The sequence below is a fragment of the Camelina sativa genome, chromosome 3 (assembly GCF_030686135.1).
Source record: "Camelina sativa cultivar CO46 ecotype springtype chromosome 3, ASM3068613v1".
Classification (NCBI taxonomy): Eukaryota; Viridiplantae; Streptophyta; class Magnoliopsida; order Brassicales; family Brassicaceae; genus Camelina; species Camelina sativa.
The window spans coordinates 7,049,207-7,075,660 of NC_141882.1; the positions used below are offsets into that span (position 1 = coordinate 7,049,207).

The 26,454-nt window shown below is 34.5% G+C and overlaps 5 protein-coding genes across 11 annotated transcripts; 2 read left to right on the forward strand and 3 right to left on the reverse strand.

The window, feature by feature from the left end:
• Window positions 1–14: 14 nt before the first annotated feature.
• On the reverse strand, window positions 15–1,750 carry LOC104775850 (protein LAZY 2-like). The gene is made up of 5 exons (XM_019239782.2): window positions 1,602–1,750; window positions 784–1,394; window positions 516–705; window positions 365–431; window positions 15–271 (listed from the first exon to the last, which is right to left on the reverse strand). Exons 1-4 carry the CDS (start codon window positions 1,708–1,710, stop codon window positions 412–414), a joined length of 930 nt encoding a protein of 309 aa, XP_019095327.2. The 5' UTR covers window positions 1,711–1,750; the 3' UTR covers window positions 15–271; window positions 365–411.
• Window positions 1,751–6,225: 4,475 nt separating this feature from the next.
• LOC104775851 (putative nucleoside diphosphate kinase 5) lies at window positions 6,226–7,803 on the reverse strand. 4 transcript variants are annotated; one of them, XM_010499785.3, is made up of 5 exons: window positions 7,521–7,803; window positions 7,058–7,267; window positions 6,868–6,975; window positions 6,528–6,637; window positions 6,226–6,432 (listed from the first exon to the last, which is right to left on the reverse strand). In XM_010499785.3, the coding sequence occupies exons 1-5, from the start codon at window positions 7,589–7,591 to the stop codon at window positions 6,401–6,403; spliced, it is 531 nt and encodes a 176-aa protein (XP_010498087.1). In that variant the 5' UTR covers window positions 7,592–7,803; the 3' UTR covers window positions 6,226–6,400. The 4 variants fall into 4 exon arrangements, with proteins under 4 accessions (XP_010498087.1, XP_010498088.1, XP_087356459.1 ...); XM_010499786.2 differs by having other exon boundaries at window positions 7,058–7,259; window positions 7,521–7,783; XM_087500333.1 differs by having other exon boundaries at window positions 6,528–6,685; window positions 7,521–7,775.
• A 7,246-nt stretch (window positions 7,804–15,049) lies between these two features.
• Window positions 15,050–19,399, forward strand: LOC104775852 (lipoxygenase 3, chloroplastic). Its single transcript, XM_087500347.1, has 8 exons — window positions 15,050–15,668; window positions 15,877–16,157; window positions 16,421–16,658; window positions 16,765–17,094; window positions 17,494–17,687; window positions 17,786–18,087; window positions 18,191–18,457; window positions 18,565–19,399. The coding sequence occupies exons 1-8, from the start codon at window positions 15,275–15,277 to the stop codon at window positions 19,319–19,321; spliced, it is 2,763 nt and encodes a 920-aa protein (XP_087356473.1). The 5' UTR covers window positions 15,050–15,274; the 3' UTR covers window positions 19,322–19,399.
• A 672-nt stretch (window positions 19,400–20,071) lies between these two features.
• On the forward strand, window positions 20,072–22,110 carry LOC147946660 (uncharacterized). The gene is made up of 4 exons (XM_087500358.1): window positions 20,072–21,151; window positions 21,273–21,365; window positions 21,680–21,747; window positions 21,932–22,110. Exons 1-4 carry the CDS (start codon window positions 20,414–20,416, stop codon window positions 22,038–22,040), a joined length of 1,008 nt encoding a protein of 335 aa, XP_087356484.1. The 5' UTR covers window positions 20,072–20,413; the 3' UTR covers window positions 22,041–22,110.
• Window positions 22,101–26,252, reverse strand: LOC104775853 (transcription initiation factor TFIID subunit 12b). Of its 4 annotated transcripts, none has more exons than XM_019243511.2 (9): window positions 25,087–26,252; window positions 24,590–24,802; window positions 23,547–24,140; window positions 23,381–23,455; window positions 23,206–23,284; window positions 23,037–23,098; window positions 22,863–22,898; window positions 22,533–22,769; window positions 22,101–22,433 (listed from the first exon to the last, which is right to left on the reverse strand). In XM_019243511.2, exons 1-8 carry the CDS (start codon window positions 26,029–26,031, stop codon window positions 22,587–22,589), a joined length of 2,187 nt encoding a protein of 728 aa, XP_019099056.1. In that variant the 5' UTR covers window positions 26,032–26,252; the 3' UTR covers window positions 22,101–22,433; window positions 22,533–22,586. The 4 variants fall into 4 exon arrangements, with proteins under 4 accessions (XP_019099056.1, XP_087356482.1, XP_087356478.1 ...); XM_087500356.1 differs by having other exon boundaries at window positions 24,590–24,793; window positions 25,087–26,228; XM_087500352.1 differs by having other exon boundaries at window positions 22,101–22,426; window positions 24,590–24,793; window positions 25,087–26,219.
• Window positions 26,253–26,454: the final 202 nt, after the last annotated feature.

Sequence of the window (26,454 nt, forward strand, 5' to 3'; positions counted from 1 at the left end):
AAGACACAAAGAATAAAAAATAATAATCTTTATAAGCTGAGGTTATCCACCTTAAAATTACACAAATCACACGCACGCATGTATGCAATTTAATTTCAAGAACATGTTTAGTTCTATGGACCCAAATGCCCACAGATCTAATCATGCAAAAATAGAAGTTAAAACATTCTAAAAGCCCAAGGCTTAATCTGCAGATGCACCCAAAAATTTCCTCAGAAATGAAAGACTCATTTCATTATTTCTTTTGAATTTTCTCGAGAAGATGATGTATCTGCATATAATGATAGAATATCTTTCATGAGTTCTTGAAAAAAGAGAAACGTCGAAGCTTAATTAACAGATTCTACTGTCGTGACTTAATTACCTGTACTTGGAAAAGATTTTGCAAGAGCTTAAAATACGAAGGTTGGATCAGATTTCAAGAACTATAACTGTCATCAAAAGAAAGATCGAATCAGTTGTTAATTTGTTTTTGAGTGTTATTGAAATGTAATGAGGATCTGATGAAAACTCACAGTCAGAGTCTGTTTTGACCCATTTATATCCGTCGCTACTACTTCTTCTTTCGTTGGTTTCTTCTTCTTCTTCTTCTTCACTCTTTAGTGAGAGCTGTTTCTTGTCTCGTAAGCATCTCTTTGTCGTCGATGATGTTGGTTTCGAGGAGGCTTGAGCATTAATCTTCTTATGTATCATCATCTTCAATAACTGTGATTTGATTTTTCTCACTAATTAGGCTGAGTTAAAAATTTATATATATTTTAAATTCATCACTCAGTTGTTTACCTTCTCCATTCTTGATTCTTGAAGCGTGTCTCTCAAGCTAGGTTTTGGGGCTGTAGAAAACCCATCTGCGCAGACAAAGATCTTCTTGAAAAGATAGGAGGCAGAGGTCTTGCTTATGTCTCTCTTCTTATTATTCTTCTTACTCTCTATTGATATCTCTTTGCATCTACCTAGAATAACGTTAATCGTTCGCTCCATATCTTCCCCCTTCTCCTCTGACAAATCCACAACAGCGCTAAGCGCATTGCTGATTCGCCTATCGACTTCTAAACTCGATGGACAGTTCAAGAATCTATCCAAAGGAAGATTTTTCATGAGTTCTCTATTCACATCAGACTTCCTTTTCTTTGTTCTTGACAAGAGCTTCATCAACTCTTTCTGGAGCTTTCCGACCTCCTCGGGAGTGAAATCTTCAAGATCGTCAGAAGAAGAAGGCTCTTCTTCTTGCTCGGCTTGTGTGGTACACTTCTTTTCCGTTTCAACCTCTTCATGAACAACGCTCTTCCCCTCGTTTTCGCTCATTCTGTTGCTTGTTGTACCGAATGTTCCAATAGCTAGCAGCGCGTTAGGCCAGTCGTTAAACTCCTCTCTTGGCTCTTGCTTCACATGATCTAAAAGACAAGATTCAAGACATCAAAATAATTTCAGAGGACCAGTAAAATTGAAGATGTTAAGACAAGAATCTTGTCAAAATAAGGTCCCAAACGAGATCTAAGACAAGCAAGTTCTACCAGACAAGAATCTTGGGGCATTGCTTGCACATATCCCTAGTAGACAATAAATCTAGAAGTTAAGATTTTATGAAAAGTAAAACTTACGAGAAGAAGCAGAGGAAGTGCTTGGTCTGTTATGATCCACATTAAGCTTGGTTTGCATCCACCCGAAGAACTGAAAACAAAAGTCAGATGAAAACACTTTAGACATCATCTGAGAAATAAAAGTCAGTGAAACCTACTGGATAGATATCATCTAACTAGCTAAACGCAAATGATAGTAAAACTAACCTTCATGTTTTTTTTTTTTTTTTAATTCTGTTTTGACAATTGTCTGTAAGAGAGAGATCAATGTATATGTGTATGAACTCGAGTTATTGATGAATCAAGATTGATTATAATAGAGATAAAAAAGATAAGATTTTTAGACAAGTTGGAGTAAATTGATGAATTTGATGGTGTTCAAGTTCCAAACTTTGACTACTTAAAAGAGAGAATTTTAAGTAAAAAATTAAAAACTTTTAAACTGTTTTTGTAATCTTGTGTTCAGATGTTAGTTCATAGTTGCTTCTTTATACAACTCACAAACTCATATTAATGCGCATATCCCAACGTAACCAACGAGTCCACCAACATTCTTCTATGGCCCGTTGATTAATATTTGTACTGGTATTAACATTCTTTAAAGTTTAACGCCCAAAAAACTTAGTTAATAATAAACCCCCGTGCATGGGAGAGAACGTCACGCCATTAATCTCGGTTCATACACCGTGGAGCCACCCTTAACGACATATAGACTAAATTTTGATCTGTTGTACCAGTCGCAAGTTCTAAGAACGAGAAATTGAATCCCTAGAAATGCATAACATTGAATGGTTACTATGGTGACACGGAGAGGGTTCGATCATGAATTTTGTTATATATAATTTATACGAACTTGTGATTATATAGTATCCCACATTTTTGACTATCATTTTTTTTTGTGATCCGATATAAAGGTGTGTTTCTATGCACATTCCTATTTCCAGCGTTAATAATATGGGCATATGCAAAATAATAAAAGAAAAAAATATCGTAATTACCGAAAGTTGTACTAATTTCAAAATAACAAAGAAAAAACAAATTCTTGTGACGAAGGAAATTCACTTCTTTAAATACTTGTAACCATGGTCCAGAAGACTTTTGTATGTATTTATTTTAGAGCCTTTTTAATTTGCTCTTTTCTTCTTTTTGCACTTTTATTATATATCGATACAATACATCTAGATAATGTTATATGATCCTAAAGTTCTTAGATTTATTTATATCGTCTCATCATGTCAATTCGGTTTTATAAGTCTCATATATTACATATTTGCATCCTAGTATCTATCATTTCTTAAGTTAATTAAATTTTAACCCTCGAATTACATATGCGCTGATATTGGATGTGGAAAAATGCATTTAACCTAGACTTATAAATTTTTGTGTCAATTCATTGTCGTCATAACTCATACATATACAGATTAAACGTCAAATATAGACAATAGAGACAAGCCGGTTAAATCCAAGTTTTGGAAGATCGACTATTGAAATGTATTATTGCTCACCAATTATGTATCCACTATAGTGTTAGATAATATGGGGGAAAATTATTGAAATTGTAAATATAATTATAGCTCTATATATGTTATTTTCAAAGAAAACCAAAAGGAAAAGAGTCAGAAAGAAAGAGCGAACCAAATAACGAAAATCCAAGAAGAGCGCTCGTGTTGATGTCCCCTTAACTCTTAACTCTTTTTTATATAAGGGAATGTGCCCTATAGTTGTTTAGGGCAAGTGTCCTATATGTATTAACTTTTCAAACTTGTGCTTACATAAATATCCCTAAATTAAACCATACTATATACTGAGAATCATCAGTTATATGATCCATTACTAGCTAAATCGTCACTCAAAATCTGCATGGAGCTTAAAAAAATTACGTAAAAAGTAGAAATTACACGGTGGGTTCTTTTTTTACTCTCGAATTAGCTCTCAATCAAATGTATATATCTCAAACGAATCAACTTATACATTTTCACGTGCGGAAAAAGAGTTGAGAAGTAGTAGTAGACTAGTACACACACTCGACAGTAGACAGATGGAAAGTGAAATTATGAAAGAGCACTGACGCTTATTTTTATTTTTTTTGCAGATAAAGGAAACTTGGTGAACCCCCACCACACATTCCCAATCACGTAAACTCATCCAATTAAGGATTGCCACATAATAATATCAACGTAAATGGCAAATTAATAGAGTATAGTAGTATACAGATGTAAAAGAGAAAAGTATATGTACACGTGTCCGAGAACAGAGGCTATTTTGGCAATCTTCTTCTGTTGTCTAGCCCTTTACCCAAAGAGGTCGGGTTGACTTTCAAATGCCATTGCATATTTTTATACTTAGATGAGAGTAGTAGTAGGTGGATAAAATCATTTATAAAATATCAGTCTGTCTCAATACGTATCTGCTAGACAAGAATCACCTATCAAACAAAGCAACAAATCCAAGAGATATAAGATTTTCTTAGTTTTAGGGAGCTTCGGATTTGTGGTTTCTTATACTGTTAACAATTATAATCTGCAAATTAAGCATATGAATATACGATATGATGTTAAGATTTGTTATTCCCAATGGGCAATAGTCAACAAACTGTACAGCTAGCTAGTATGATTTTAAGATATGATAAACCCAAGGTATTATAAACTTCCTTGTGACAGTTGAATGGTTTAGGAGCACATTCTCTTAAAGGTTTCTAAGGGGTTTGCCGTTTGTATTTGTTTAGTAGAGATATTAAGGCATTCGATATGTGTTTTTTTTGGTTTATTACAAGTTAAAACTCACACTAAGCAAAACTATATGAGTTTGAATTGATATTTATTGAACACATATATACACCCATATGTTTAAACAAGGTTGTCTGATGATGAACTAATATATACTGCATTAGACTTAGTCACTTGTAGTTTTTATTATATATATGAACTAGTCACTTGTAGTTTTGATTTTCTTTTTCGATCTGTTCATGAACACATACAGTGATGGATCTTATATACTGTAGTTTTTATTTCTTTTAGACAGACCAGTAACTTTTATGTAGTTTGCAAATGGTTTCAGTTTGCAATTATTTTGATAACGCAATAGCCATGATAAGAGAAATTCATCCCACCTATGACCTATATATGGATCAGTCAAAAAGTCTTTCAACTTGCTTACAAGATAACATGTAAGTAAAATAAAAATATAAAATGATCAGCAAACTCCAATATATAGAAAATTGCTGCAGGTTACCGTATGAAGTAACATCATTGGATAGCTTCTTGGTCTCCATGAAATTTTGTCTTTTACTTCAACTTGCTCGGCTACCTTCTTCTGAATACGATCTTAAAAACTAGTCGATAAATTACGTAAGAAGTGGAATATCATTATAAAAAAGATCGAGACTAAGTAACTATAAAGTAAAACTAAACATTAATCCGAATGTTTGTAGCGACAGAACACTGACACGCACACAGGATTGATTTTAAAATGAAGTTAAATTAAGAAAAAGTAGGACATTGGGACAAGGATTAGGATTAGGGACCACTTTAAACAGTGATTAATATGTGGATCATACAGTTAAGACGTTGCCTAAACTCTTGTGAATTGTGATTAAACACAAAATCTAGGGAGTTCTTAAGTTGTCTTTGTGATTTTCAAACAGTACACGTGTTATATAAGCATCTAAATTCTTTTGTTTTACTCCATTTTAGAACCATATATATATGTATTTCTTTAAATTAGGTTGCTGGAATGAAATATATTATGTTGTTAATGGGATGCTCAATCGTCACGCAATTCGTCAGGATTACTTATATCCTAATCAGTTAAGTACCAACAAGTAATAAAGAATAAAATAGTTATGATTATTCGAATTAAACAAAAATTATGTTGTTAAAGTAAATTTTAACTGAATGTGTAGTGGAAAACAAAAATACAAGGGAGGCATAGTGACCGAATTTTGGAGTTGGTATTGTTACACTGTTTCAGTTCAATGCAGCATAGTAGTTAAAATGGACTAGACACTAAATATTAACAATTACATTTTTTATGTAAAAATTTAAAAATAATTTTTAATGTTATTTATAAATTAATAAATAATAGAAATGAATAGAGATAAAACTGTAATTTATTTTTTGTTAAGAAATCGTAAGTAGGAAAATGACAACATTTAATTTTTGAGATATTAAATGACACATTTTTATTAATTTGGATATTATTCTTCCAACAAAAAAAACTAAATATTAAACGTCAAATAAAAAATAGATTCAATATTTTTTGGCTTTTTTCCCCTCTTACTTCCATTCTCAATTTTGTTATACCCTTTTCTTTTCAAAATTTGTTTATTATATATAGTAAGTCTAACAAGTTTTATCAGATTGAGTTTGACTACAACCACTACGCCTTCTTTGCACATACAGTATTTTATTTTCTCTCTCTCTTTTACTTCCATTCTAAATTTTGTTATACCATTTTCTTTTCAAAATTTGTTTATTATATAGTAAGTCTAACAAGTTTTATCAGATTGAGTTTGACTACAACCACTACGCCTTCTTTGCACATACAGTATTCCTATTTCCCAACTTACTTGGGCCAGGCCTGAGCTATGCATAAAGCTTCGGCTTTGGCTTTATGTACATTATCCTGATGTGTCAATGATTAAAAATTGGGTGAAATGATAGCCCTCTTTCCAAAAAAATTTGATACAATTATGAATTATATGGATATTTTCACTAGTCTTAATCATTTGCTAGATCCAAATCCAAATCATAGACTGATAAAACCAACAGTTACAAGATTACAACAGACAATGGGGGTTAAAGAACCTGTATTGGTCTCTCTTATAGTTCGTCATGCTGTGAAGCAATGTCACCTGGCATTACAATGGGTTTTGGTAGGTCAGTGATCATAACAAATAATACGAAATCGAAAAGAAGGAGACAGAGTTTAAGAAGCAAGATGGGTGACCTGGAACTACATCCTTGAAGAAAAAGTTGATCTCTCGTTCAGCTGATGATGTTGAATCCGAGCCATGCACACAATTTCTTTGTGAGTCCTTACCACATAATGCTCTGATGCTGCAAGAACAAGACAAGACCATATAGTAAACAGGATCAGAGAGCAACCTAACAAAGATTCATAACAAGTCAGAGAGAACGGTTTCAGATGACACAGCTTACGACTATATACATCTTAGCCTCAAGATCGGGTTTGCAAAGTCAAGTAATACAAGAAGAATCAAGCAAGTCTCAGAGCATCATCGGTGGGGGGGGGGGAGCCAAGTGTGTTTTAGGGGAAAAAAGCAAACCTGTGAGGGTGAGATATCTTAGCCTTTTGGGCATCTGTTGGCCCGATCATACCACGCCAATGAGAAACAGCGTTTGGCTTCTCTAATACCATCACCAACACCGGACCACTTGGTTTCAAAGAAACAGTTCACAAACATTAGCAAACGCAGACAAAGCAGCAGAGATTGAGCAAAAAAAGAAATTACCAACGTCATGTAGGTAACAAGATCGTGAAAAAAGCTCCTTGATGAGTGCTCGTGGTAAAACGCAGAAGCTGTGTCCTTGTCCAGCTGAGTAAGCATCTCCGTGACGATATTGAAACTAGCCTCCACTATAATCCTTTTGATATCGTCGCTGTAGTTACCAGAGACTCCATCTGGCTTAATCATAGCCAATGTTCTCTCCTCACTACCTAAACACCTAAACAGAGGGGTTTTAGCACATCAAACATCGATTACCACAACAAGTTCAAACAATGAAATACAATTGGATTGAACTTATTAACATCTACGAGACTCATCCGGGAATCACTAATCATTTAGATTCAGAGAGAGAGAGAGAGAGAGAGAGAGAGAGAGAGAGCTGTTAATCAATTGGATTGAAACCCCAAATCGCAGATCCATTTCAATTGTGTTATTCATACGAAGGAAGCCCTAAGATTTGTATCGCTCACCTAACCGGCGACAAGGAGACGGAGAGTAGAAGCAGGAGGAGGAAGACTAGTTGATGTCGGAATCCTGACATAAAATTGATCGGCGAACAAAACTTTCAGTGAGAATCCGGCGGAAGAATTAGGGCAGTTGTAACTTTGAGATTAAAGCCTAATTGGGTTCGTCGAGTTCGCTCCTCCGGCGCGTTTAATATCGAGAGATTGCTACTCACGATTATTCCTCCCCCCCCCCCCCCCAAAATAACTAACTTATAGTTTGTTTGGGCGAACCTGCCATTTAAAATATATATTAATTTATAAACAGACATTTGTCATATGTTGGTCAAGTTAAAATTTTGACAAGATGAATCACCATATTTCAACTTTAACATGTGTTTGTTGTTCAAGTATTTGTATCACAGGTATGCCGTCCAATTCAACTAAAATAAACCTATATAGAATTTATGCAAACTATCTGAGTAATTTTTTTTTTGGTTAACAATTTGATTTTGTTTAAACAAAAACTTATCCCAAACCTTGACCAAAAAAAAAAAAAAGTCAGCAGCTCTGATGATAATTGTAATGTAAATCAGAGTCTGAATAAACAAGTAGTCCATATTGTGCGAGACAAATAGAATAAAATAAACAACATCCATAATAAAAGTGAACAGATTTTTATTATTCTTCACTTTTTTTTTCCCACCCAAAACCCACTATATTAAATCATGATCAACCAAAGTGTTGGTAGAACAGCTTTTAGAACCCGGACCAAAATACAACAACTAGAATGGCTTATTCACTTTATTATTCACTTTAGTTGGAGCTCATTGTTATTATTATTGGAGCTCATTGTTTCTTTCTAGTGCGTACAATATTAGAAGAGACCTGGATTGTTTTTACAACGGCACTGGCCGTTGATGCAATCGTAGATAAGTTTTTTTTTCTTTTAACTAAACAGTAGATAAAATATCCACCTGCCCGTGAACAATGTTTACCAAATATGCTAAATTTAGCCTCGCTAGGTCCTTTGATTCCATCAAACGTCTTACTCATCCCACCTTCTTAATTGTATCTCCCTGTACAATACCTGCAACACAAAGACTATTTTGTAAGTACTAATTTTAACAAGCTGAATCCAAAATAACTTTACTCTTTTTGCATATGTTTTGCATAAGATTTGCATAATATATGCATAACATTTGTATAATACTCTTTTTTTTGTCAAGAAAAAATTATCTCAAACGAGCCAATGAGACGGAAAATTGCCTATTTGCATAATACTCATTATTTAATTTTTGTTGCAATTCTCTTGTTTTTTATGATAAATATTTATACCATAATTTAAATAAACAATCTTAGCTACCAAAATGGATATATCGTTTATCTTCATTTCTTTTTAAACTAATTTTATTTGGACCAAGGGAAGATACTGTTTGATGTTCCTTTTGAAATGCTCAAAGTTGCCAAAGCATCGTTTTACGGAAGGAATCTAGCCAAGTCATCCAAGTCAATGAACCTGAAACAACACAAGTTATATAACTCGCAAAATGTTATCAAAAAGCTTCGGTAATATACCAGTAGAAGAGAACCTCTTGGATCTTCTTGGGGTATCTAGTCTTTTGGAAATATGATATGACAAGAAATGAAATGAAGAGCCACATCATGATGAGGAGAACAATATTGGCTATTGGTTCATCCACATCCACGAAAGATATCACCATTGCTCAAAACCTAGGGCAGAGCCGAACCTAAGGGCATTGACGTGAAACTTTTGAATTGACCCCCAATTTCTAAGAGCCCTTTTTTTGTTATATATATGTTATGTATTTATATTTAGTGTAAATATATGCAAAAATTGAGTAACTTTTGTAGAAAAAATGTAAAAATTTACATAATTTGTTAGTTCTTTTTTTAAGATATTACATTACTATGTTTTTCAAGTAAATTTTTTTTTTAATTTATTTTTATTTTATTTTATAGTTAATGATATTATGTAAATTATAGTGTTATTTTCTTAATTCCTATGGGACCCCAGATTTTTTGTCTCTGAACTTGGACTGACTAGAAATGCTAAGTCCAGGTCAGTTATTAATTGAACTTGCAAAAACCAGACTGATATGCTATGGCTAATGCTAAATGGGAACAAACGGACTAATTAATTTGAAATTTTTGACTAACTAATGGAGGCAAGTATCTCCATTTCGCTCAAACGTAAGATCACATCAGACAATTTACAAAAAAAACAAACATAGAGAGTGGTTCTTACAAGTGTCGAAAAGATCAGGAGGGCAAAAACCTGTGAAATGTGTTGTCTTTGCTTCTTCCCTACCATGGGTTTTCTCTTCACTAATCACGAGCTAGCTTAAGGTAGTGATCGATGGTAGTTGGCTTCTCAATTAAATGTAACATTCATATTTATAGAAATTGATTTTTTTTTTTTTATTAAACTCGTGTCTTATTGCTGTCTATCTAGCACCCTACTAAACTATTAACATTACTAATTATGGAAACTGGAAAACATAAAAAAAAAAAAAAAAAAAATGGACGGTGGTAGATGGAGCATGTGGATTGATTCATGGGCCGAAATTCACAAAGACGTCTTATTCGTGTAGCATTCGAATAAAAAAGATCTACCAAAATCCAAAATCTCATAATTTATTTTTATTTTCCTTTATATAATAAACCAATAAACTGATACTGACAAGTTGTAGTAGTATAATTTTACTTGGTTTCCTTAACCCAAAAAAAAATCTGGACTTGTTGAAATTCTTGTTCTGATACCAATGTCACACAGATGTTTTAGCTGGATGGTGCGTGTTACTTTTTAGTGGATGGTAAAAAAGATATTCCATCCGTTTCAAAATATAAGATGTTTTAGTGAAAATACGCATATTAAGAAATAATTACTTTTAAAAAGTTTAATCAATCATAAACAAGTTTGCATAATATAAAATATAAATTTAATCTAAAAGTTGCATTGAAAGTTGGAAACATCCTATATTATAAAACAAAAATACTTCTCTAAATATCCTATATTATGAAACGGAAGGAGTAATATAATACAGAGCTTGTGAAATTTACTGGGATTTTTATTAGAATTTAAGTAGGTATAACAGTACTGTATACTCTTTCTGTTTCACAAATATATATAATTTTTTGGAAATTGGGCAAAGAGTTGATTTATCCTCTTGTTTACACTTACAATACATCGCTTTTTAATGTCAATAAATATAAGTTGCTCTTTTTTCTGTATTCATATATCTCGGAACGAGACTAGTTATGCAGAAATTTTGTGTATTTTTCAATTTAAATTATTCATTTAACCACAAACCATGAATCCATGCTTAACATAATTAAATCAAAGAAGGAGAATTCAAAATTTCACAAATATTTAGGTAATAACATACGGTTTTGTAATTAGATAGTATATACATCATCTAGATTTTCTGTATTTTAAATGTATGTCAAAATTTCTTTTTTTTTTTTCTTAATAGTCAAATATATAATTTCTTACTTGCCAGATTTTATTGAATTTTCTCTTTTGCTTCTATAATATTTTCGAGTAATATTCGACTAACTAATGTTTAAAAAAAATCTACAATTAATAAGTAAATCTTTCAGTTAATAAGAGATTTTTTCTACCAAAAAATATAATAAGAGATTTAACAACCCCTAACTAAGTTGACTCCTATATAAGGATGAATTACTTCTTTCATTGTCATCAAACTCATCATCGTTTAACCCAGAAAGGCAATAGAAAATTATAAGTTATTTAAATAATAAAAACAAATATTTTAAAAGTATTACTTATGATAAAAACAGATTTTTTATAATTGCATAAGTGCCACATGATTATAATTTGTTATAATTAGTGCTACATGATTATTCTGCACAAAAAATCGAAATTAAGTGACTTCAAACCAAATCAATTAATATCAGAAGGAGCTTATGTTGTTAAACAGTTATTTTTTTACTAAATAATCTGAAATTTGAACAATCCAAAACAAATCCGATTCAGAATTCAGATAAAATAACCCCTACTTATAAGTATTATTTATAGTACAAAATAATCACTTAAATTTTTTTTAAATATCATTATTATCTAATTTATTTTGGTTGAAAATATATATATGCTAATATTTATTTGACATCATGTATTATTTTGTTCTTATCCAATATTATGTTGATATATTAATTATATAAATGTACAACTAAAATATCATATTTTATTCAATATTGTATATACAACTTTAAAAATAAATCACATTCATGATCATTGTAATGTGTAATACTGAATCACGGGTCAATACAAATTTTGTTGGATTTTAACGAATTTATAATTAGCTAACATTATACCTAAACCAAAATAGTGGTACCGATTATAGTTTGAAATTGATGTATGAAACTAAATAAATTTAATATAGTAATTTATAAAATGTGTAGTGTAATCATATATTATTCAATTATTATTTATAAATAGTGAATCAAAATCTACATAAATATTATGTGCACTGTATTCTGTACAGCCTGGATTACTATCTAATATATATGGTACTTATTTTATGTTTTGTATTTCTGCATTTACTCATTAAGTAAGGTCTTGATTTTTTAAGCCGCAATCTTCATGGACGGTGCTAGTTAGAAAGGAAGCTGTGGGCATAGTTTTTATAACATAAAAGAAGTTCGCTATTAATTTTCTGCCCATCAAAATAGACCTGAACCGTCCATAGATATGCTTTCTCATCGTTCCCATTAATCATTATGATTTATGCATGTTAGTAACTTAGTATCTTACAGTTCTTTTTTTTTTTTTTTTGTTACAGTTCTTCATTTCTCCTAAATTCACATTTCTGATTATGACGTTTCTGAAATGTATATTTGATATTTTTAGGTCACATCTTTTAAAAACTTAAATGGATATTTGACAATTTTTACCAAAAAAATTGATTAAAATCTTGGTAAAAATTAGACAAAATCTTGACACGCGATAGGTTTACTACTCAATGTTGAAAGTTGGACTACTCAATAATTTGTCAAACCGAGACTCACAATTGAAAGTCTTAAGTACTATTTAATTAAATTATACTAGTAACATTTAGAATTTTGTTGAACATCAGTTTGACTTTCTTTATTCTATATATATATATATATATATTTTTTTTTTTGAGTAATAGTATAGTTTAACGTGCTGTTCAAGAAGCTGAAAACCAATTAATTAACGGCAACTTAAACATAATAATATTTTGAGTTTAATACTGTATATTGTATAACACTAACTTTCGAGTTTTCGACAATTTAAACATACTATGTTAACGGCATAACATGTTCGGCAAGTTCATGATGATTCGGGATCACTGCATAATACACTTATATACGAATAAATAATTAAAATAGATATGAATTTATTCCTATGTTGGTTGTGGCCATCGACCACGATACTTTGGTCACACACCATATGTATATGAGATAGGATATTTTAAAACACTTAAATAACACATCTATTGATTCAATATATCATATCTGGATTGGTGGTACTAAATCAAATACTAATTCTTACCATATATGTGCATGGGCAATTCCATTGCAGAAAAACCAAATAGATTTAACTATGAATTGATCTTTGGTAGCTCATTCTACCAATATACAAAAAAAGCGAGTGCGCCCCAACATTATGAAATTGAGTCTTGATATGTTATGGAGAATGGATTATAGTATACTAACCAGGTTTGTAATGCGATTTTTAAGAGACTATATGGTTCAAAATGATCAGAATGATCTTTAAAAATTAATCAATAAATAAAGGTTTTATTTTGTTAATGCTGCTGGAAGAGATTATGGTTCAAAATGATCAGAATGATCTTGGTAAATTAATTAATAAATAAAGGTTTTATTTTGTATACGGTAGTACTTATTTTAAGCAAAAAGGACATTTATGTCCCATTTATTTGCGGCTAAGTTTTCTTTTATGATTGTGTGTAAAACTATCATAACTACCAAACACCATTTTCTTATGATTTTTTTTTTCTTTTCTCAAAACAATTACCAACCGATCTTCAAACGTCTTGTTGTCGAATTATTTATTTACTTCTCGTGGCTTTTGTTACTTTATAACTAAAAATAATAAAGTATATATATATATATATATATATTAGAGAGAGATAAAAGACGATGGTCAACATTCTCCGGTGAATCCACTAAAGCGCAATCCGTTAATTTGGGGAAGTTGGAGGGTACAATAGTCATGAATGGAGTTTCTCCTTTGCTTCCTCGCCCGTAAACTACACGCGTCCGGTTAGACTCGGAACTCTCTTTTGTCTTTGACTATATTATATATTACCCCACCTTTTTCACACACATTGCTTTTGTTCTATTTTATTGGCCCTAGTGAAATTCACAACATATATGTCTTCTCAGGTTGGTAAAACATAGCCAGCCAACTATGATGTTCATAACGCAACTCGCAAAACTTTATACTACAGTACAAAGATAAAATATAACACTGGTTGACGAAGTAAATTCCCTATTTAATTACCCAAACAAAGAGAGAAGTAAAAGTAAAACAAACCCCTCATGTGTTCTCTCACGTTATATTGATTAGTAGTACTAATTAAGAAACATTATTCATCAGTAATAAAAAATCACATATAGTTGCTTTGACAAATTGGTAATTTTAATTTATACAAATGAAAGATTAATACTTACTATGCATTAGTAAAACTCCTTGAGAACAATACTCTAGTTTACAAATATCATTACTAAAATCATACCCTTTTCATTCAAAACCTTAATTTCTTTATAAAAAAATAACAAGAAAAACTTTATTTTGTTCCAATCATATATATCTGTAAATTTTAATTAACATGCTTAGGAATCTTGGATTGGACAAGAAATTCTACTACTATACGCCACGTAAATACAACGTATGGTTATTTTCACGTAAATATAACATACGTCTTTTCTAAAAATTTAAAGAAACACATGTCTCATGAAAAGGTATCATAATCAGAATAAGAGTATTCAGTTTGAAAACTAGCTCTAGTTGACGAAAATTGGAACGAAAAATTATCTTACTTGAAACATGTGTTGAGTATTCACATTTTATAAAAAGAAAAATATAAGGGGAGGTATTAGGTTCTAATTTATTTTTTTTGAAGATTTCAACAAAATCATTAAAAATGAATAAGTGAAAAATTGTTAAAGATTGCTAGAGAGTTTGTTAATTAGTTTTCTAAAATCTTGTAAATTCCTCCAAACAATCCATGTATTTTCATGATATAACTTCTATGACTTTATTTTGTAAAAAAAATGTCTAAAATCGTGAATCAATAATATAATAATTGAACTCATTAACAATCCTAATTTTTTTTAATTAAATAACACAAAACCTTTAATAACTTTATAAAATTCTGATTTCAATAACCCAAATTTGTTAAAATTTAAAATGACTTTAAATAATTTTTTAAATTTTAACAGAATTTAACGAAATCTTGATTTAATAACAATAGATTCTAAGTAACATTTCAAATATCTATTCAAATCTCAAACCAATAACTACCACTAACACATTACTTTTGCCGTAGAGACAATCCCCTTAGTCCAATCAACAAAAACGTGTGGACGGCAAGACTTCTTTCTCTATATATATCTCTCTCACTTGCCGGATTATTAGTAACCAGAAGAACGGACATTAACAACTCCTTTCCTTCTTCCTCTCTCACTAATATCAAGATTCATTCAGTTGAATACTACTAATCACTCAATTAATCTACGTCATCGTGATGGCCTTAGCTAAAGAGTTAATGGGTTATCCTCTCATCACAGAGAGGTCATCATCATTTATTTCACCGGCGTCGCATTTCAAGAAGAGGACACAGACAACACAATTCTCCATCAACCCTTTTGATCGGAGACCAAGAAAGACAAAATCCGGTGTGGTTGCGGCCATCAGCGAAGATTTGATCAAAACGCTGCGTACTTCCACAACCACCGGAGACAGAAAGAGCGAGGAGGAGGAGAAAGCGGCTGTGAAGTTCAAGGTGAGAGCTGTGGTTACTGTGAGGAACAAGAACAAGGAGGATTTGAAAGACACTATTGCTAAGCATTTTGATGCTTTTGCCGATAAAATCGGTAGAAACATCGTCTTGGAGCTTATTAGCACCCAACTTGATCCAAGTAAGTTGTTTCTTTTTTTTAAAAAAGGAAACAGAACAATCATATAGTATATTTTTAAAATCAAAATGGGATTTCTATACTCGTGTTTCTAAAAATGGTTTTTTTATATAATTTTTTTTATTTAAATCTAAATGAGATTTCTAGACTCGTGTTTCTAAAATGGCTTTGTAATACTAAGAAAAAAAATTAAACCTATTGATTCAAACAGAAACGAAGTTGCCAAAGAAGAGCAATGCGGCGATTTTAAAGGATTGGTCAAAGAAATCGAAAACCAAGGCAGAGAGAGTTCACTACACGGCGGAGTTCACGGTAGACGCTGCGTTTGGCACGCCGGGAGCCATCACCGTCATAAATAAACATCAGAAAGAGTTTTTCGTGGAGAGCATAACCATCGAAGGCTTCGCACTTGGTCCTGTTCACTTTCCATGCAATTCTTGGGTTCAGTCCCAAAATGATCACCCGGAGAAACGAATCTTCTTCACTAATCAGGTAACTGATTAATTAAGTAATTAATCATGGTTCCCAACAAAATCTTTAAAACACGTCATTCTCGATCCCCCCACGAATTGATTACACATCTTAATCAGTTTCAAAATCTTCTTTAATATTTATGCCATAGTGGGTCCATATTATAATAATACCCATCTCCCAACTATATAGTACTATAGTAGTACTAGTATATTCTTTTTGTGGTTGGAAATGATATAATAATAATATAACTAACGTTATGTAAATTGAAATATAATTCTCAGCCGTATTTGCCGAATGAGACACCAGGCGGATTAAGGGTATTGAGGGAGAAAGAGTTGAAGTATCTAAGAGGAGATGGGAGTGGAGTGAGAAAATTATCAGACAGAATTTACGACTTTGATATTTACAACGACCTTGGAAATCCTGACAAGTCGTCTGAACTCTCTCGCCCCAAACTCGGCGGCAGAGAGATTCCTTACCCTAGACGATGTCGTACCGGTCGTCAATCAACCGTTACTGGTATATTTCATAGTGAACTTTTAACAAAAACATCACTTATATAGTAATACAAATTACAAAAGGAAGGAACACAACCTTAATGAATGATCTGTACCATTGTTGACAGATAAAGAAGCGGAGAGCCGAGTAGAGAAGCCATTACCAATGTACGTGCCACGAGACGAGCAGTTCGAAGAGTCAAAGCAGGAAACTTTCGCTGCAGGGAGGCTAAAAGCGGTCTTACACCACCTAATTCCGTCGCTCAAAGCTAGTATTGTAGCCGAGGACTTTGCAGACTTCGGCGAGATCGATAGTCTCTATAAAGAAGGCTTGTTACTCAAGTTAGGGTTTCAAGATGACATCTTTAAGAAGTTCCCTTTGCCTAAGGTCGTCGTTGATACCCTCCAAGAATCTTCTAAAGGACTCCTCAAATACGACACTCCCAAAATACTATCAAGTAAGCATAGTCTAAATTGATAACGTCCCTTAACATCAATTTTATAACTAAGACATTGAACTCATGCCATTTAAATATACTAATATGCAAGCATGAGACATCCCCTAACAATATTTCCTAGAGTTTTACTTTATTTTATTGGTCTTTGTTTGGCCATTTGTGTATCGTTAATTGGGACCCATTATGAAATTTTCATCCCACCAAGAAAAATAATTAGATTAAATCCCTCTAGTTCCAAAAAGCAGACAAACGCGCTATACTAAAGTACAAAATACAGCATACATATGTTCCACGTGCTTTTCTTAACTCGTTTTGCGGATATAACAAAAGCGCGTTTGCTTTATATTTACTCACAACGTTAATACTAATAAACTGATTTCTGAAAAATAAATAATGCAGAGGATAAAAACGCATGGCTACGAGATGACGAGTTCGCACGCCAAGCCATAGCTGGAATCAATCCAGTGAACATTGAGAGAGTCAAGACTTTTCCACCGGTCAGCAATCTTGACCCCAAGGTCTACGGTCTACAACACTCCGCTCTTACTGACGACCACATCATCGGTCACCTCGACGGATTCTCCGTACAACAAGTACGTTTATCTAAATAAATCCCCATATATTCTACAATGGATTAACTAAACTAATCAAAAAATAATTAATTAACTTTTGTCTCTTTGTAATATTTCAGGCGTTAGAAGAGAACAGATTGTATATGCTGGATTACCATGACATATTCTTACCGTTCCTAGACCGGATCAATGCGCTAGACGGACGCAAAGCTTATGCTACAAGAACCATTTTCTTCTTGACCCGTCGAGGCACACTTAAGCCGGTAGCCATTGAGCTAAGCCTCCCATTTCACGGCCCCAAACATCGGTCCAAGCGTGTGGTTACACCTCCAGTCGATGCAACCTCCAACTGGATGTGGCAACTCGCTAAAGCCCACGTTAGTTCTAACGACGCTGGTGTCCATCAGCTTGTCAATCACTGGTTAGTACTCAATATATATGTTATCGTTCAATTTTATCTATAACAAGTAGTATATACATATAGAGTTACTGATGACATGTTTTTGTTATATTTGTTTGTAAAGGTTACGGACCCATGCGTGCTTAGAGCCATTTATAATAGCTGCACATAGGCAATTGAGCGCTATGCATCCCATATTCAAGCTATTGGATCCGCACATGAGATACACGTTGGAAATCAATGCATTGGCCAGACAATCGTTGATCAGTGCAGATGGTGTGATCGAAGGAGGCTTTACTGCTGGCGCTTACGGCATGGAAATGAGCGCCGCCGCATACAAAAGCAGCTGGCGGTTCGACAAGGAAGGCCTCCCCGCTGATCTCATTCGCAGGTACTTTAGTTTACCTAAACTATGTCACTAATAAAACACACACACAGTGTTGCTTTTAAAATTACTACCTAGAATCTAATTTCAATTTATTTATTTTTATTTTCCAGAGGAATGGCAATTTCTGACGAAACACAACCACATGGTCTAAAACTCCTAATCGAAGACTATCCATACGCCAACGACGGTCTTTTACTCTGGTCCGCTATCCGAACCTGGGTCCGAACCTACGTGGAACGATACTACCCAAACCCGAACTTAATAAAAACAGACACGGAGCTACAATTATGGTACTCCGAAACGATCAACGTCGGCCACGCCGACCTCCGCGACGCCGAGTGGTGGCCGGAGTTATCAACCGTCGACGACCTCGTCTCGATCCTCACCACCATAATCTGGCTCGCCTCAGCTCAACACGCCGCTCTCAACTTCGGACAATACCCGTACGGAGGTTACGTCCCGAACCGGCCACCGTTGATGCGGCGGTTGATTCCAGACGAGTCGGATCCGGAGTACGCGAGCTTTATATCCGATCCGGAGAAGTACTACTTCTCGTCGATGCCGAGTTTGGCGCAGACGTCGAAGTTCATGGCGGTGGTTGATACGTTGTCGACGCATTCGCCGGATGAAGAGTATATAGGAGAAAGACAACAGCCGTCGATATGGACCGGAGATGCGGAGATCGTTGACGCGTTTTATGGGTTTGCGGCGGAGATAGGAAGGATAGAGAAAGAGATTGAGAAAAGGAACTCTGATCCTGACCGTAGAAATAGGTGTGGGGCTGGTGTTTTGCCTTATGAGTTGTTGGTTCCCAGTTCTGAGCCTGGTGTTACCTGTAGAGGTGTTCCTAATAGTGTATCCATATAATTCTGTGTAACCAAATTTTAATTTGGCAAGTAACTAACTAAATGTATAAAATTATTATAAATAATTGATTTTCTAATATTTACGTAGTTTTGGAAACCTATACGTAACGTATATATATATATATATATATATATATATGCCAGTATAAAATGACTTGTAAATGTTATTATATATTCGAAATAGAAATATTTCAGTGGGTTGAGACAAATTAAAAGAAAAACATTCAATGATGATATTTATTATGAATTTGGAAGTACAATAATGTGTTTTTTCCCATAACGTTCGAGTACATGTGATGTGTTATTTGTAAACAGAGGATATAATTGCAAAATGAATCCGAAGTTGGGCCTGAAATGTGGCATGGCTTCTTTATGTTTCTGACCTAACTTGGGTCTCAAACTATCCTTTTTTCACAACATTGAGATATAAAGTTGCAACTTCGTTATTCTCTTTCTAGGAACTCAAACTAGAGACACTCAGTGTCAGTCGCTTAAGATTGAAGACAAATGTTTCTTCTTTGGCTTTAAATTTAACTTGGACCTGAAGACATAATTTCATTGGCAGTATACGTACGTATATAGGAACTTTGAGTTGGCAACGGGTGATACACTGTTGTCTTAGCTTCCTTTAGTTGAACCTGAACAAACGATGGAGATTCACAATCGAGCTGGACTTATTTAATTATGATGTAAAGAAGAAGACAAAATGAAGAGACAGTATAATTTATATCGACCAGTGGCGCTCTCATGCGAGAGGAGAGGACATATATACTTCTTAAACAGCCGTAATAATTTAGCTCAATTTAGTCTTTTTCCTATTCTCGTTTACTTTCTTTACGGTTTCTAATTTGCATTGAAAAATGAACATATATAGCTAAGATCGGATTGTAAATCTAGATGTCGAAACGCTTCCATGCAATTTGCCACGTTTAGATGATATCAACACCGGTTAAAACACTTCAACCGTAGATAACCGTAATAAACCAAATTGGTTAAACTCTGTTTTCAAATTTAAAAGCACACTCTCTCTCGCCACACACCACCACCTTTGTCTCTGCAAAAAAGAAGGTTCTTCATCAGACTTTTTATAAAAATGGCGTCGATGAAAGACGTTCATCTCTTCCGTCGTTATCTCTCAATCGTTCTCAGTCTCTTTCAAAGCCTGTTTCCATGTTTCTTCGATTTCCCCATACTCATCAAAATCGCTGACTCGTTCTTATCTCTGTATTTCTTGGTTTTCTGCGATCTCCGACCTGTAACCGTCGATCTAGACGACGGAGAAACCACTGTCCATTTCTGGATCTCCGGGCACCGCAGAATCTCCCGTCCCAATCTCGTCATGCTCCACGGATACGGTGGAAACTCCAAATGGCAGTTCGTTCACCAAGTCTCCGATCTCTCGAGATCTTTCAATCTCTTCATCCCCGATTTGGTCTTCTTCGGGAAATCTTACTCGAGGAATCCAGATCGGAGCGTCGAGATTCAGGCGAGGAGCGTCGCCGGAGGATTGAAGAAACTTGGTTGTTGTTGTGTTGAAGGAGTAGGGGGAGGAAGGGTCTCGGTGTATTCGATAAGCTACGGTGGATTCGTGGCGTATAGAATGGCGGAGATTTGGCCCGAGATGGTTGAGAAACTGGTGATCGTGAGCAGTGGAGTGGGGTTCACGCAGAAGCAGAAGACGGCGGAGATGAAGAAACACGGCGGAGATTGTTCGAAGATTCTTGTTCCGAAAACTCCGATGGATCTGCGGTTGTTGATTAAGATCTCTATGAACACCGGTTTAACGTTCGTTCATTGGGTTCCTGATTTCATTCTTTCTCAATTCATCTCTGTAAGTTTTATTCCTGTTTATTTGCAACTTTGGTCCTGTAAATTGTTTGTTCGTTGATTATGAACCTAAAGGTATGAAATTAGTGATTGATTATTATCCTCTCTCTTCTTATGACTGACAGGTGATGTATGAGAAAAATCGGCAGGAGCTTCTTGAGCTAGCTAAGAATTTGTTGGAGAGAGAAGAGGAACCAGAATTGACTGTAGTCTCACAGGTAATTTTAGTAAATTTTTATGAATCAAAATTGGTATTTAGTGATTCTTAATCACTAGTAATGATAACTTTTAAATCATCAAGATAAAAATATAAACAAGTTGTTGATGAGTCGCTTATACTTTTGTAGAAAAAAGATAATTTTGTGACTGGATTTGTTTTGGAGACCAGACATACTATTTTTGTTTCTTTGCTTTAACGTTTCTGTATTATTTATAGGCCAGTGGAGGACACTATGGATTAAGAGATGCTTTACTAGAAATCGAATCTACCAATATAAAAAATGATGTGATTAATTTGATATTCATAATGCAGAAAACGTTAATCGTTTGGGGGGACAAGGATAAAGTATTTCCTTTGGAGCATGCTTATCGGCTGCAGAGGTAAATTTATACTATATACATTACTCTACACACTCATTACATTATCGATCTTCTCTAATGCGTCCCATAAATTAATAAAGTGTTAATAACAACGATCGTAATCGACAACATCGATCGTTGAAACGCATGTAAATAAAAATTATCGTGAATCAATATGTCGAAATTAATCATATATCTTTTGCAGGTATTTAGAGAGTTCAAGATTAGAGATAATCAAGGAAACTGGACACGCTGTTAACATTGAAGCACCAACTACTCTCAATAATTTAATCATTTCGTTTGTCTTATCTTAAATGTTTGATTTCTATTCTTGTATATACTTCTACTTCTATTAGATATCTATATGCACTTGATTTGAGTAAATATTATACATAGTGGACATTATTTCACACATTGCAGCAAAGCCAAAAAAAACATGGAACTCGCTGCTGACTTGCTGATTCAGCAAAAAGACTAAAACTTTCAAGCTTAAAATGAAGTGGACAACTAAAAAAATATAAAGAAGAAAAAAAAAAACAAAAAACCCACTGAAAAGAAGAAGAAATAGTTTGAGTCACAACTATGAAAAAAAAACAAATCACCTGTATTATTTGATTGCCTATAAGACTCATGAATTAATATATATAATACATACAGTTTGACTCTTTGTGCTTCACTCTCTCCATAGATGTGTAAACTCCTGAAACCTAAAAGAAAAGCAAAAGGTGAGGACTATAACCATATAAATATTCGAGCTTCTCTTCTTTATGAAAAATATGGTAATTTTTTGTTGTGTATAAGTTTACCAAGAAGATGAACATAGCAGTGAGAGCTGGCTCAGACTTTTATATTCAAGTACTTTAGTAACGTGTCATATGTTGCAACATGTGAGGACCGGACGTTTGCGAAACCAATTGCTCTGAACTTGGTGATGCTCTTAAGAGATGATTTCCACTATTTGGGTTCACCATCACTTGTCTCATAGTTTCCTTAGAGTTGCTTGCATTCGTCTCTGGTTTTGAGGATTCTAGTAAAGCACGCACCTGTTGACCCAACAACACATTGAAGAAACTTGAGAGAGATGTCCATAAATTTGACTGTACACAAAGAGATGCGATAGTTACTATTTAACGTACCATTGCAAGTCGCTTCTTGTGGAGATCAGTTGGTACCTGCAAGTTGTCAACCTCAGATCAATATCTAGCAGACTCATGTTTTTTCTTTCGTAAATTATCATCTGGACATTCAGATAGCGATGCGCATTCACGTGTACTAAGTTCTCGGATAGTTTTAAAAAGTATATAACTTACGGTTTTCGTTTGGTTTTTATCCTCACTTGAGAATCCAGGAATTGTCAAGTGCAAGTTTTTCTCTGCATATCCAGCAAACAGCAAAATGATAAACAATAGCGACTACTTATAATCTACAATGAACAGAGCTCATCAGTCATCACCGAAATTAAATTTTTTAAGTACAGACCTAGGTGGAGTAATATATCCTTGGGCTCCAATACGGATGATTTACGATGCTTAGCCAAGCTACATGCAAAAGACGTCACCTGCAATCAAGTATTGGTAAGATAGAGATAGTTTTCCACAAATATGTAAAGCGAAAAATCAAAACTAATACTAAATAACTGATATTAGCTCCTAACCGAATCAATGAAGTCATCTGCTACCTCCAAAAGGAGGTCTTCAACATCAGGATCCAATTTAGCATGTATATCTACCTGAACATCATAAATACAACAGGATGAGACATATTTTTAAATGAACAGAAGAAGATAGAAACATGCTAAAGAGTTCAATAAAGACAATCACCTGCGAAACCAAATCCTGTATCTTCCTTTTACCAAGGAGTTGGTTTGTTGCTTCTGTTCCCTGGCTTGAGCTACCACCTGGTGTTGTTGTACCCGATTGTGTGGCATCCGGTTGTGACCCCGTTAAACTGACAGATTTTTGTCCTGCATGATTTGACATCCTTGGAGATGGCTGTTGTTGATTAATCTGCATTTGCTGTTGTTGTTGCTGCATCTGCTGTTGTGGTTGCTGCTGTAGTTGCTGCATCTGTTGTATTTGTTGCTGTTGCTGGGATTGGTTCATCTGGAACTGGCCTATCTGTGACTGTTGCTGCTGCTGATGTATAATCTGTGATAACTGCTGCTGATTCAAGGACATACCAGATTGGTGTAACTGAGAAGAGGGTAACTGTTGCTGCTGCTGCTGTAAGAGTAGAGCCTGCCTTTGATTCGGTTGGAGTCGGAATGAATTGGAGCTAGTTATTCCAGACATTTGCTTCAGCCACTGCTGCTGCGTCAAGGAGTTTTGCATCATACCAGCTTGTCCATTCTGGGCCAAACCCGTTAGCTGAGGATTCATGAATGCGAGAGAAGATGATCTTTGGAGGCTCTGGACCTAGACAGGGGATTACAAAAAGTTTCCAAGTGAAGTGGAAACGTCAGATGGTAACTCTTTTTTTTTTTTTTTAACTTGAAAAGAACAAAACACATGCGTACAAAAGGATCAGGAATTTTTTGCACTTGGCACAACATAAATGTATTCGTACCTCTATAGATACAAATGTCAGTTTTACAAGACATGGTAATTCTGTTAAATTTAAGAACCATTCCAACCTCATTCAGGTATTTTACTTGCCAATTACAGAAACCGCTAAAAAAACCTCTGCAAGCCAATATTATGTGATTAAACTACCAACATCTCACGGATTGGTTTAACTAAGACTGGGCAGCAGTAAGCCTAAACCTAAGTATAAGGGTCCAACACGAGAAATCATTTGTATCTACTAAACAAGTTCACAATTTAAGAGAAAGAAGTGTAAGTAAAGTAAACCAGAAAAGTCATACCTGAGGTGAAGTAAGAGTGTTTTGCTGTGACAATTGCTGTCTCATCTGCCCCGGGTTGATTCGCTGCTGAGCATAGAGAGCAGGGTTGCCTCTCATTTGCGAGCTCAAATTAAGTGATCCCATCATTCCCATAGCTTGCATCCCTTGTAACTGTTGTCCAGAACTCCCCGGATGAAACTGCGAACCTTGGACCAGGCCAGATTTCTGCCTCGGCTACAACGGAAAGCTCACTTGTCTCAGACAGAATTAAAAAAAAAAAAAAGTGATTTTGTTCACACAATAGGAGAAACCATAGAATTGCAGTCACCTCCATCACACACTAGTTGTTAACTCCAATTCATAAAAAAGCTACAACTTTACACTCTAATCCAATTGCATTCTATAGGACCAAGAGAACGAGAAACACAAAAAAAAAATAAAAAAAATATCTATATCTATATCTATATGATGTAATGAACTGAATCAAAAACAGAGTAATAAAGTAAGGAATGTAGTACCGAAGCAGCAGCCAATAATTGGGGTTGAATATTCATCTGAGCAGCACCAGCTGCACCGTTAAGCATAGGCAAGTGACCGCTTTGGCCAACCAAAGATGCTCTGGACAAATTAGGGTTACCACCCATCTGCTGCTGATTCTGCTGGCTCTGTTGAACTGAACCTGAGCCACCAAAGTTCATGGTACCGTACAACCCAGCTTGCTGCCTCAAAACGTTGCCGTATTGACCACCTTGCTGCTGCTGCTGCTGTTGTTGTTGCTGAATTTGGCTCATGCGAGAAATAGAAGGGGATCGCTGAAGAGATTGAGCAATTTGGTAATTCGACATTGGGATTTGCTGTGGACTCAGATGTTGTTGCTGAAGAATCTGCTGCTGTTGTTGCGATAATTGTGGAATCGGAGATGAAGAGATTTGCTGCATCATCTGTTGTTGTTGTTGAGGTAATTGCTGATTTTGATTTTGGTTTTGGTGTTGGTGAAGCTGTTGAGATTGATTGAGTTGCTGAGTTTGCTGATCTAAAGATGAAGGAGGAAGAGGATGAGAGAGAGGAGAAGGAGACGGGATCTGAGCTCCAACAACGGGTTGTGGGTTCGAAGTAGGGTTGGGAGAGGAGATGTTGTTGTTGTTGTTGTTGGGTTGCGAATTGTTTTGAAGGACAACACCGTCGGTCGTAGTTGCAGTCATCGCCGGAGACGCAGCCGAATTTACAGAATTGGAAATCGCCGGAGGAGGAGGAGGAGCTGTCATGTGTTGTTGTTGTTGCGATGATGATGAAGGTGGAAGAGGAGGAGGTGCTACAGGAGAAGTTTCCATAGGATTAGGAGATTGTAGTGATTTCGGTGACAGAGACGACGATGATGGAATTGATTCCGCCATTACAAGAAGAAAAACTAAATAAGTCTTTTTTTTTTTTTTCCTTTTTTTCTCTTTCGATTTTTCTCTCATGAAATCGTAAAAGAAATTTCCCCAGAAAAATAAATACTCGAGCCGGAGAAAGAGAATAGAATCATCTGAGCCGTACACGTCAGTAGATTTTATAGGAAAAATAATATAGGTACTGTGTGTACCTCTTCTGTGTGTGTTTCATTATTCCAGACTCTCACACACATCTAACTCTTTAACACTTTTGAGTACTTCCCATTGATCAAACCTCACTCAATACAACAATTATTTTAACATTTTTTATTTTTCTTTTTATGTTTTGTTTTTGTTTTCACCATTTGCATCAGATAATTTTTGCTTTTTTTTTTCTTTACATATTAAGAAAAAAGAAAGTCAAACAGTTTCGTTACTGAAGTGATGAATAGTGTGTGCAGTGTTGTTGTGATCTCGCTTTTTATAAAAGAAGATTCTGCTGATCTACATGTC